The 13036-nt window shown below is 52.1% G+C and overlaps 1 protein-coding gene across 2 annotated transcripts in view; it reads right to left on the reverse strand.

Moving 5' to 3' along the window:
* XXYLT1 (xyloside xylosyltransferase 1) overlaps window positions 1-12503 on the reverse strand; it is a 163773-nt gene extending 151270 nt beyond the window's left edge. For both annotated transcript variants that reach the window (XM_059687443.1, XM_059687444.1), the window contains exon 1: window positions 11893-12503. In XM_059687443.1, the coding sequence (XP_059543426.1) occupies window positions 11893-12396 (504 nt within the window). In that variant the 5' untranslated portion in view covers window positions 12397-12503. The remainder of the gene's footprint in view (window positions 1-11892) is intronic.
* Between the last annotated feature and the right edge of the window lie 533 nt (window positions 12504-13036).

Here is a 13036-nt window from a genome sequence, read left to right on the forward strand (position 1 = left end):
CCACAGAATAGTTTACAAAAGAAATGTGACAATAACTTACACTACAGCCACACGATCATTAAGTGCAAGACCAGACAGAAAGATAGGAAAGTGCTTATGAGATACCCCCCATGTTGGTTCCCACGTTACATGAAATGAGCAGAGACTCGAATTCCCCCACTACACCTAACGTATGCTGCAAAGGGAACATGGAAAAATTACGATGGTTCCTTAGATTCAGAGTTCTATACTTCCTGTAGAAGCTGGTCGGGGGGGGGGGGGGGGGGGATGGGCTCCCAGGGGGCCCTGGCACTGCTCCCAACTGCCCACTTTTCTCTAAGCTCTTTCTCCTCCCACTTTCTCACACCCAGCCCACGGCCCAGGATTCCTCAGAGCTGTGTATAGCACAGGTCAGCTCACATAAGGGGAGCCCACTCCCCGGCACCAGAGATCCTTGTAACAGACACGGCAGGACGCGGGTTGACAGGGTGCAGACCTGGAAATGGGAAGCAGCAGGATTCTCTACAGGACCACCTCCCATCACATACACAGGCTGGGCCCCTGGGGACTAGCAGGGCCGGGCAAAGGGACAGCGGGTGCCTTTCAGAAGGTTCGGGGCCTGCACCTGCGGAGACCCACTCAGCTTTATTCTGTAGCAGCTACTCAGTGAGGCAGGAAGCAAAGCCATTCAATGTACACAAAACACAGGCGAAGGCTGGGCAGTCACAGGTGGATGAGAAAAATGTGTCAGGCAAACAAGCACAGAAAGGCCAGCATCACCCAGAACTGGCCTCAGAAATAAACAAAAGGGACAGCAGGCAGGGAGAGAGCAGGAGGCCTGGTCCCAGGCCCCTTGTCCACTGACCAGCTGTGTGGCCTAGAACAAGCTGCTTGGCTTCTCTGGGCCCCAGTGTCTGGTAGGTAATAGGAAGGGACAGGGGTACATGGCCTTTCCAATTCCCTCCAGCCCTGACTTCTGGTGACCTGCTGCCAAGTGAGGGAGGTGAGGCTCAAAACATATGGTCCTCTAAGACCCCTCATACTAAACAGAGGCCGCCAGCTGTAAGGCCGTGTGTGAGGAGGTGGAGGCTCAGATGGGTTACAACCAGGGCCTCACTGCTCCCAAATGTCACAGACCTCATTTGAGCCCAAATCTTGGGCTCCGAGCCCTGCGCTCCTGCCCTGGGGCCTCTCCTTGGCAGGCCCAGGACAGAGGCTGCTGCTGGTGGGAGGCAGGGTGAGCTGCAGTGAGGAGAGGAAGAACAAGGGTGCTCCCAGGCCCAGGCCGACCAGAGCAGGCAACAACAGAGGCCAGCCTCCGGGACAACCTCCGCCCGCCCACCGACTGGATCACTTAATAGGGCTGCTTGGCTGTAATTACCCCACTACATAAAACAAATGGCTTTCATTTAAAAGACATTAAGTTAACGGCAGGCTTCGTGCCAGGTGACAGGGCTCTCTGGCCTGGGGACGGGGTTGGAAGGTGGGGTTGCCCCAGTCATGCTGACCAGTCAGTCAGTCCTCAGCGGCCCACGGGCCAGTGTGTGACTGGGAGGCCAAAGGCAAGAGCCGAGGACCGGAAAGGTGTGAGGAGGGAAAGCGGGGAGCCCTTCCAGATACTCCCTGCCCTCCAGTCCTCTGAGCGCCCTCCTGGGGCCATTGGTGCAGGAGGCCTCCGTTCTCAGCCCCTCCCGCTGCGGCCCAGCTCCTCCTCCCCCGGCCAGAGACAGGCTGGGGACGCTCCCATTCACCGCACTGCGTGGCCCTGAGGTGGGAATCCAAGCCCACCTGTGGGCCACACTCACGCTGCCTGCCAGGATCGGCACGCAGGTCAGGTACCCCTCCCACCATGCCTGCGTCTCGGGGATTTGGACCACTCACCCAACTTCCCACTAAACGCCAGGACACCTGGGCTGCAAGAGCTCCTGGTGGTGAGCGGGGCCCCACCTGCACAGAGCTGCAAGCGACACATTTCCCCTTTTTAAGAGGAAGCCCGCCTCCCGCACCCGGAGGGCTCGTGCTAGGTGTGATGAGACCCGATGAGACCCCAGATGGAGCAGAAAGGATGAGCCAGCGCCTTCGGAAACTGGGCTGTGCTGGGGTCACAGGGCGGGACCCAGGAGGGTCGAGGAGGCTCGTGTGCAGTCACTCCCGCCCCTTCCACACTCTACCCTCTGCTGAACTGCAGGGAAGCGCTGACGGCCTCTCCATCCAGGACCCAAACTCCCAGCTTTGCCTCCACCCTTTTCAAAGGGCCTCATCAAAGCAGGTTTACACCGCACGCAGGAAGGAAACGATTGCCCACAATCACCGCGCAGGCTCCCTTTCATTTCAGTCTTCCTTTCTAAAACAGTGGGGGACGGATGCTAGTGGAGAAAGAACGAAAATGCTCTGCGTATGCCCTGGGCTTGCAAGGCGGCAGAAACAGCGCGGGCGGGTTCCAGGCGCCGGCCAAGCAACTATGGTGCCACGGCGCCCTCCAGCGGCCGCACGGCGCGGCGTCACGGCTCGTCAGGGCAGGAAGCCACCCAGCCTTGGGGCAGGAGAGCACTGGGCCCAGGACTGGGTCTCAGGGAGGCGGGTGTGGTGACGCGCAGGAAAGGCAACTCCTCCTCCTCCAGGCCAGAAGGCCCGCGCACGCTGATGCCAGCTCTGGAGCTCCCTCCAGCGCGCACCCCAAGCAGGACACACCATGAGGTTTTCCTCCAATGAATATTGCTCCCCGATACTGTCTCCCTGGATGATCTCAGGCACAGGGCAGCTGGAAAATCAACCCCGAGGGACCTACAAAAGTCTGGCCTCCTGGAGATCAGTGTGCTGCCTTCACACCCCAGCCAGAGATATGAGGCCCCGAGATGGGTGACAACAGGCCCTTACCCGGCCTCTGCCGTGGGAGTTAGGGTGAGCTGGCTCTCACCTCCCCTTCCAAAAGGGCCAGAAGCTGCTGATCACACTGACCCTCAGGCCGTCGAGGCAAGGGCCTGGGCTGGTCCCAACCCAGCTCTGGGTGGATCTGAACAGGTGTCTGTCCCTCCACCTGGGTCTGTCGGCTCACTGGAGGCCGGCTGCACAGCCAGGTCCAGAGTTCTCTTCCCGCTCCACTGCTGTGGACTCTGCCAGGCTCTGTGAAGCGAGTGAGACTGAAGCTGCACTGCGGCAAGCAGCCTTGTTCAGACGAGTGTATCTGTTAGGGGCCGCTGGGCTGGGAGATGATACAGATTGTGAGGCGGGCTGCAGCCCACCCCGCACCACTCCCTGGCTTGTAGTGTCTCCTACTCCCCAAGTCATGTCACCGAGTCCGGCCTCATGGGTTAGTGTGGGAAACCAAGTAAGACACCAGGCATCTCAAATCTGGGGATGCCTTATGGGTGCCAGTGATGCCCAGATGAGACGCTGGTGAAAGCACTTTTGTACGCTCTGAAGTGCTGGAAGAAAACTGTGGTTACTGTTATTCTCCTAATCAAGTCTTCACAGTAGTAACACTCCCTCTTTCATTTTAGGTAGAACATGACGGTACATATCAGAAATTTCCAAACCATGTTCTTCAAAATACAAGTGTTTCCAGAGAGACACTTGCAGGGTGAGGGGAGGAGAGTCAAGGTATCTGTTTTTTCTTCTAAAATGCATTTTAGTAAAAATGTAAGAAAAATGCCAAATAAATTCATGTTTGTGCTTATCAATATATAATCATGTCATCATTAGTCTTTAGGGAAATGCAAATCAAAACCACAATGAGATGCTACATCACACCCACTAGGATGGCTATAATAAAAAAGACAGACAACAAGAGCTGGCGAGGATGTGAAGAAAACTGGAATCCTCCATACATTGCTGGTGGGAATAAAAATAGTACAACTGCTTCTGACAACAGGCTGGCAGTTCCTCACAAAGCTAAATAAAACTGCCATATGACCCAGCCATTCCACCCCTAGGTTTATACCCAAGCGACCTGAAACCATATATCCACACAAAAACTTGTAAATGAATGTTCACAACAAATTATTCCTAACAGCCAAAAAGCAGAAACCTAACTGTGTCCATCAACTAATGAATGCATAAAATTTGGTATAACCATTTAATGGAATATTATTCAACCATTAAGAGAGAGAAAGTACTGACACATGCACACAAACCTTGAAAACACTATGCTAAGTGGAAAAAGCCAGGAACAAACAATTACATAGTGAATGACTCTATTTATATGAAATGTACAGAATAAGCAAATTTATAGAGAGAGAAAACAGATTAGTGGTTGCCAGGGCTGAGGGGGGAAGGGAAATGGGGAATGACTGCTGATGGGTATAGGATTTCTTTGGGGGTTGGTGAAACATCCTGGAATTAGTGGTTATAATTGAACAACCTTGTGAATAAGTTAAAAACTACTGAAATGCGGCCTGGCCAGTGTGGCTCAGTGGTTGAGCATCGACCCATGAACCAGGAGGTCACAGTTCGATTCTTGGTCAGGGCACATGCCAGGGCTGTGGGCTCTATCCCCAGTAGGGGCAAGCAGGAGGCAGCCGATTGAAGATTCTCTCTCATCATTGACCAGTTAACTGCCATGCGTCCAAAACCGAAACCATTCCCATACGCCACAATATTTTGAATTTAATTTAAAAAATCAACAACTTGCGTCTATAGACGCTTATGGCATACAAAGGGTTGATATTTCTATGCCTCTCTCCCTCTCCTTTCCTCTCTCTGAAATCAATGAAAACATATTTTAAGAAACTATTGAATTGTAAATTTTAAAGGGTGAATTTAATGGTATGTGCATTTTTTAATTGCAAAAAAATATATTGTTGTCTTTTTTAAAATGGCCCATGAGAACAGAGATCAGTAAGTAAATCATGAAGCATTACTGGTTTCCAAAGCTGGGCCATTTCATCTGTACATTGAAACCCCCATAGCATTTACCAATCACCCATGTATCAATGTATTTCATCTACATGATGAACCTTGGCCTATGTTACTGCCTTTACCTTATGACCTCAACGCAAACCTGTGAAATTACCCAGAATTTATTGTATACAATACAGTAACACTGCACAAAGCTATTCCCTACAGATCCATAACTAAAGTCTACCACGAGAAATGTATTGGTACACAAACTACTACAGCTGTCTCATGAACATATTATAATTTAAGAGTTCCACTGTTAAATGCATGTAGTAAAATAACACTATTCACTAAATTCTATAGCATAAAATGCCCTCTTTTCAATGAGCCTCTCATTTCAGGACACATCTCTCTCATCACATTTTTGCAGACTATCGAAACCTATTCACACGCGTCATTCTGGTGCGAGGCTCCTGCTGCCCTGACAGCTGGAGAACCTGCATCTCAGTGTCACCTGTTTGTCGCTGGCTCCCTCGGTGAGACAGCCAGCATCCAGGTCCTTACACTCAGGCTTCTTTCAAGCCCCAACTATGAGCGGAGGTACTCTTCTTTTCAAAAACACTCAGTTTTGCTCTTGCAGTAAAAGAACCTCCAGAAATCCCCAATGTGCACAGAGAGCTTTAGCCGTTGTCTTGTCACTCTAGTCCTCAGCACACACTGCTCTGGGAATCCAACAATCGCTTCTAAGCATGGAATGCACGTGGCTTCCTTCTTATTCCTCACTTGTCATCTGGAGACTGAGCCGCCACCCAGCCGCATGCTCTAGGGAGGCTGAAGTTTGATGCACGAGGGGCAGATCACCAAGTACACTATGATTTCTTTGGTTTAATTAACACAGCCATCCATCAGTCAGCTATAAAATATTACTGAGAACCTCGAATGTGCCAGGAACGGTGCTAAGAATATAATGGGGATGGGAGGAAGAGGGGGCACCTCCATTCCCATTGTTTCATGCCTCTCCATGGAGGATGCTCCACAAGACCAGCACTCCCGGCCTCTTGCTCCCGCCCATCTCTCCTCCCCACGGGGCACACACAAATGCCTCCCTTAAGGCAGGAGTAGAAACGGACCTGATGGGCGCATGTGGGAGGTATGTCTGACCTGGCCTCTTCTCCCCGGCCCTGGAATTGCCTACAGAGCCTGCCCAACCCTGAAGGAAAGCCAGTGGCTGTCCAGAGCTGCCGGTCCCTCCAGAAGTCTGTCTGGTTTTTATGTTCCGGGTTAGGCGGCTCCTGCTCCCTGTGTTTGTGTATCACTTCCAACCAGGCCAGAAATGGGAGGTTGGGGGGGAGGGGGGCAATTATGGAGTTCCTGTCTACCTCAGTAAATGAAGAAAGTAAGTTACATCCTGCCCTCGGAGATTATATTCCAGTAGGGAGAGGCAGACTGCAAACGAAGAGGACAGTTATTTTCTCAAACTTTCGGAGCACATCCTACCTAAGGCCTTTCTGACAAGTCCTCTCCTCCAGGGGTCCAAATAGCTCGCACTCTCACTTCCTTCAGGCCCTGCTCAAATGTCACCTTAGCAGTGCACCATCCCTGACGGCTTACCAAACAGCCAACAACCCCCCCCCCACACACACATACACTCCATGGGTCCTCATCCTCCTGACTTCTCCCTATACGACTAATCACAACCTGACTCACTCTGCATGTACTTGTTATGTGTTTAAAGTCTACCTCCCACACATCCCCCACGACCCCAGACTGTAGGCTGCCTGAGGGCAGGGACTAGGTCCTGTTCCCGCTGTTCACAGGCACCTAGAACAGTGCCTGGCACAGGGCAAGCGATCAAGAACATCAGTGAGTGAATGAATGAATGAATGAATGAACAAGTGAATATGTGCTACAGACAAGGTGATGAGAAAGATAATGAGGGTTATCTTTAGAAACCCTTTAGATAACGAGGGAGTTGCTTTAGAAAAGGGGTTCAGTGAAGGCCTTTCTGAGTGGTTAACATCTGAGTTGTAACACGGTGATAGCACAAGAGAAACACCACAGCACAGCAATACGGCTGTACTCCTCCGAGGGCGTGCCTCACTGGGCCTCTGCAGGGGACTGACCACCCCAAAAAGGAGATGGCACGGGGTCATGCCAGGGGCACTGGGGCCTGCCCGTCGTATTGATTTTCCCAGAAGTCGGCAGAGTAGTACTGCGTTGTGAGCCTGGACACACAACCAACACAGCAGCACTGGGCTGAGTGCATTACAGCACAGTGCCATTTAACCCTCACCACCATGTGTGAGGTGGGGTTTAATTCTCTATTTTTTTCCTTTTTTTTTTAATTCTCTTTTTACAGAAGAGGCTGAGGAGGCCCTGAGAGGCAAGGCAGATTCCCCACAATCACCCAGCTAGTAACTGGCCGACTGGGGTTGGAACTCAGTGATGTCTCTCTCCCTCAGGACCATCTCATGTCCCACTCAGTGAGTTTTGCAGCGGGAATGTCCATGGGTGTGATGCTAAGTGACATGGGTTCCTGGATGGCGCGGGCTGTGCCTGACCCATGTCTATGTCCCCTGCAGCTTTGAATTCAGAGGCCCCCATTCAGTGGGTGCTTGGTCATTCTTGAGGCTTCACAGTGCAGCTTGGGCTCCTGAAGGGTACGGCAGAGATGGCTGATTCCCCCAAAAGCTGCCCTCCTCTCCTCCCTGATTAGCTGACCTCTTTTTTAAACAGGGTACTCTGCTTTGGTCCTCCATCCTGCTGCTGGAACACAGGTGTGATGACTACATCTCTAGCAGCCAACCTGGAACATGAGGACAAGGGCCACTCCCAGAGATGGTGAAACAGAACTGGAAGGCGCCTAGGACCCTGAAAACCTCACGAAGGGCCCAGGAATGCCGACCTCTGGACTTCGTTTAGATGAGAAATAAAGCTCAATCTTGCTTGTTTTTGTTTTTTATTTATATATTTTTATTTATTTCAGAGAGGAAGGGGGAGAGAGATAGAAACATCAATGATGAGGAGAATCATTGATCAGCTGTCTCCTGCACGCCCCACACTGGGGATATGCCCTGACTGAGAATCAAACCATAACCTCCTGGTTCATAGGTCGACGCTCAACCACTGAGCCACACCAGCTGGGCTCTATTTGGGGTTTTCATGGCATATTCCAGTGATGGCGAACCTTTTGAGCTCGGTGTGTCAGCATTTTGAAAAACCCTAACTTAACTCTGGTGCCATGTCACATATAGAAATTTTTTGATATTTGCAACCATAGTATAAAAACGATTTATATTTTTGGTATTTATTTTATATATTTAAATGCCATTTAACAAAGAAAAATCAACCAAAAAAATGAGTTCGCGTGTCACCTCTGATACGCGTGTCACCTCTGCCACGCATGTCATAGGTTCGCATCACTGGCATATTCTATCAAACCTGATCAACAGCAAGGAAGGGTTGTGGAAGAGAACAATCTCGACCTAAGTTTGAGAAGTGTAGGATTCCACTTGACAGAATGAGTCAGCAGGGGGCTCAGAAGCTCTTCCTTCAGCCCAGGGAGGACGGGCTGGACAAGGAAGCTGAAGCCAGCGGCTGAGGGTCTGGAATGCTGGAGTACCCTGGGATGACTGTTAGCCAGGAGCCAGGAGGTTTTGAGTGGAAGTGGTCTGATAACATCAGCAATTTAGCAAAGTGAATGCGGCAGCCTTTCCCAGGCCAGCAGAACCAGGATAGCCTGGATGGATGAGAGCTGCGGAGTCAAATGTTTCCTGAGTGTCTAGGTGCAGGCCTTGTGCTCCCGGCGGCACAGGACAGAATCCTGGAGCTGAGTCTGAAAGATGTCAGAAGCACACCAGGCACTCCTGTAGCCTTTACAGCAGTGCCTCCCATGTCTGCCTCTGCAGCCCCACACAAACTCAGATTCCCAGGCCCACCAGAAGAGTAGGACCCACAGACAGGGGCGGGGATTCTGTATTTTTAGTAGCTGTCCCCAGGTGATTCTATGTACAGTCCATGGACATATTAAATAGGCTGGTACCTAAAACACAGGTTTGATGTTTATTTAAAAATAAATATCCAAATAATATATTTCCATACTATTAGAAGACAAGCCAGTAGATTTTGAAAGACGTCATAATAGTCGAAACAACTAAGTAAATGTGTTGGGTGTGGGGTGTTTTTTTAGCTATATAATCTAAGGTCACTAATAACTAAGAGATCTATGATCTATTTCTGCAATCATTTCAGCAAAAAAAAATACTTATGTGTCACTTGACTCTAGCCTGAGAAGAGACCTCCAGGTGTAGACATGAGTTCTATGCTAGCCCTGTTCTGCATCTTGCAGACATGTGGAGTCCCAGAGCCCAGCCTGAGGGTTTCCCAAGATTTCTAACACACTTCAGGGCAAGTCTCTCTGGGAGTGAACTTACAAGAGAGCAGTGCTCCTTAAAGGGGAAACATGGTACAATGGGAAACACACTGGTCTAAGACACAAGTCAGTAGCCCCCATCTTCACCCCCCAATTGGCCTTGGGTGAGTTTCCTCACCTGTTGTGCTATATGCTCTTGAAGATCCCTCGCACCTCTGATGCAACCAGGGTGAGAATTTTTATAGTTTCCTTCTTCCTAATAAATATTGGAAAATGATTCTCAGTAAAAAATGCACTCCCATATACAAGGCATGGTGTGTGGTGCTGGGGATACAATATTTAAGAGAAATCAGGGTCCATGCCCTTAAGGAGTTTATGGTCTAGAAAGGCAGACAAATAATTCATTCAATAATTATGTAACTGCCACTGTCATAAATATTACTAAGGAAAAGTACTTGGTGCTATGACAGAGCATAGTGAGACCTCAGGAAAAGTTTACCAAGCAAATATAACATTTGTGCTGAAAGCAGAGGACCAGTTAATAGGGGCAATTTTCTGCTAGAACTGATAAACCCTTACCTGACTATCTGGCTAGAAGCCCACAAACTCTCACCCCTGATACCTCAACCGGCTGGTGTTAATACCTCAGGTCACTTGCAGCTGCCTCCAGGCCTTGGGTGACAGCTATGGCTGTCAGAACTGGGCCCAGTAGAGGGAGAGAAACACATAAAACATAGACTCCAAGCTGGACCTGCCCCTGGACCAATATTTCTGGTGCTATGTGCCGAGCATTATGCAGAGGGATGGGAGATAAGACATGATATTGTAACAGCACCGGAAGGTACACAAGGGAGGAAGAGGAAGATATGCCCCTCTCCCCCTAAGGAGGGGATAGTATCTGAAGGTGGGCAAGCCTTGGAGATGGAGAGAGAAAGCATCCTGACAGTAGAACGACATAAACAAAGCATGGAACGCACTGGGTGTGCTGGGGCTCGGGATGAGGGATAGCAGAGAGCTGCCAGTGATGAACAATGGGCCTGAGTTGCTACCTTTAACTCAGAAAGCGAACAGATGACAATGCTGGTCTTCAGGGTGGTGTCTGGTGTCAAATCACAGCTCCCGCCCAGACTGGCCCTACCACCAAGAGCCCTAGGCTTTCTCCATTGGACTAGAGCAGCGTTTCTCAAACCTCCGAGTCCTAAGGATCACCTGGGACAGGTTGCCAGGCCCCACTCCAACTGGAAGATTGCAAGGGCCCCTCCAGCCACAAGCTCCAGGCCCTGGACTCTTGGCCTCCTACAACACAGAGTCCAGGCCTGGGTGACCTTCCCTGACTACGGCGGGTGTTCCTGGTAAGCAGGGGACAGACCTTTGATGCTGTGGGGAAGCAGGAATGGAGAGCTGTGGAGGGCTGAGCCCAGACTGTCTCCTACTCTAGGGACACTCTCAAAAAAGGTGAAAGTGAAGAGTAGCCCAGGGCCCAGGAGGAAAGGAAGGACATTCCGGGCAGACACTGCAGCTTGTAAATGTAAAGGCACATTCAGTACAGTTACGATCTCAGGTGCATGTAGGTGAAGGGTGAGAAGCAAAGCTGGAAGGGATGTCCAGGCCCACAACACAGGTAGCCCTACCAAGGAACTAGGACTTAAAGTCTGTAGGCAACAAAAAGCCACAGCAGACCCCTAAAGCCCACAGGACCCTGGCAACAGCTCCCCTTAGTCACTTACTGGGCACAAATACATGGGACACTATTCTTGCCTCCTCACCTCTCCCCACCACCACCATCAGTCTCCATCCTTTACGATCACCTACGATTCCTATCCAAAAATCAAACCTCGGATCCCCTCTGTGCAGCTACAGGTCAAAATGAGGCAAGCAATTTGACAACCAGAAGGCAATTAACACTAAGCCAGGATCCCAGTCTCTGACATGACAGGGAAAGGTTGATCCAGCCTGCAACAAGTTGGCTAGCTCGCTCTGCTCTCCCCAGCTCTGCTCCTGCAGCTTTCTTTCTCTTGCTCCCTTGGAGGAATCAGCAACCCTAAATGAGTTCACGATCCTTGAGGGTGGGAAGGATGGGTCGGGCGGGGGTGAGGGAAGAGATGGTTCACACTGGCTGGGTTTGAGGTTGACCAGTTCCCACTGAAATAGCTTAAAAACCAGAAGAAATGTTGGGGCAACTTCAACAATTCACGCAGCCTCACTAAGAAAGGCCCTGTCTGAAGACTCTGCACAGGGTGACTACTGGTGTCTTCAAATGACCTGCCTCATCCTCAAAAGTCAAAGGCTAAGAGAATAAACAGAGGTGCAGACTCTGAAGGTACTGCTGAATCGCGCAATGCTAACAAAGAGGGGGTGTGCTGATTCTCTCGAGGGGGCCGCAGTTAAACGGGAGGGGGTGGAGTTCTGGTCAGGGTTATCAAGTTAACACGGCGGCTCCACTCCTGCACCAGCTGAGTGCATGGGGCTCACGGACAATACTTTCAGTTCGCAGTGAAAGCACATTTCGGACGGGGCGTGGGGGTGGGGTGGGGGGTGCAGGGGCGGTGGTGGTGTGGAGTTAGGCTTCCAGAGGCGTTGGCAGTGGGCAGCGCAACGAAGGCACTCCCCTCACAACCCCTGGAACCTGGCCTGGCGCGCACACTGGCCGTCCTGGGGACGCGGTGGGCCAACCGCTCGGAGCCCCCAGCGGCGGCTCCACTCACCTTGCACTTGAAGCCGGCGGCGGGCGGCAGCAGCTCCCGCAGCAGGGCCTTGGCCACCTCGCGGCTGGCCTCCTCGCTCACGAAGTGCAGGTTAAGCACCTCATGAGCCTCGAACTTGGCAAGGCGCAGCAGGGAGCGCAGCGCGACGCGGGCCTTGGCCTGCAGCGCGGCGTTGTGCTCCGCCTTGGTGAACATCATCAGCAGGTGGTAGTCCACCGGCCCGGCGCCGCCGCCATCCAGGCTCTTGGCCTTGGCACCCAGGGCGGGCGCCACGGACCCGCGCGCCTGTTCCGGCACGGGCGGGGAGGGCGCCGCGGGGGCTCCGGCGCGGGCCTCCTTCAGCCTCTTGGTGGCGCTGGAGAAGGTCTCCCGGCCCGAGCCCAGGTAGTAGAAGGCACAGACGGCGAGCGCCGCGGCCAGGAGCAGCGCGCAGTAATGGGAACGCACCGCGCCCAGGCGCGCCATGGCCCGAGCGCACGGGGGCCCGCCTCGGAGGATGCCCATGTGGCCAGGACCCGGCACCCAGCCGCCGGAGAGGAGCCGCGGAAACCCGTCGCCCGGCAGCCACTTAGCTGCCCCGGCGGCGGGCGGCGGCCATGGCGGGGGCGGAGCTACGCTGCACTGAGCCAATCCGAGGGCGCTGATGAGCGGAGAGGCGTGGCCAGAGCTGCCCCGCAGCTGCTGGGTCCTAGGTTCAAAAGGATTGAAGTGGGATGAACCGCGGCAGAGTGATCTGAGCAGCGGCGATTCCGGGGTGGAGAAAGCCAAAGGCCTGCACGAGCTGTGAAATCTTGTCCTCTTAAGTGCTTAGCCACAGACGCTAGGATCGAAGCTGAGCCTTAAGAGGCCCCAACGCAGGACCTTCGGTTAGCAAAAAGACTAAACTGCACCCACAGAGAAAATTTGTTATCTCTATACCCGTTCCTCCCTACTTTCTTTGAGTCCTTAAGGCTTAAGTTCTCTCGCGACTTCACTCACGTCTTGGAGACCAACTGGAGCTGGGGAATGTAAACTAGCCATTTCCTTCCCCCATTCACGGTGAAGTAGGGCTGACGCTTGTGGATAGAAAAAACCTTTCACCCGACTTGTCATCTCTGAGGCGACCAGAGGCATCTAAAGAATGTGGCCAGCAGGGGGACCCCGC

Source organism: Myotis daubentonii, chromosome 3 (assembly GCF_963259705.1).
Source record: "Myotis daubentonii chromosome 3, mMyoDau2.1, whole genome shotgun sequence".
Lineage (NCBI taxonomy): Eukaryota > Metazoa > Chordata > Mammalia > Chiroptera > Vespertilionidae > Myotis > Myotis daubentonii.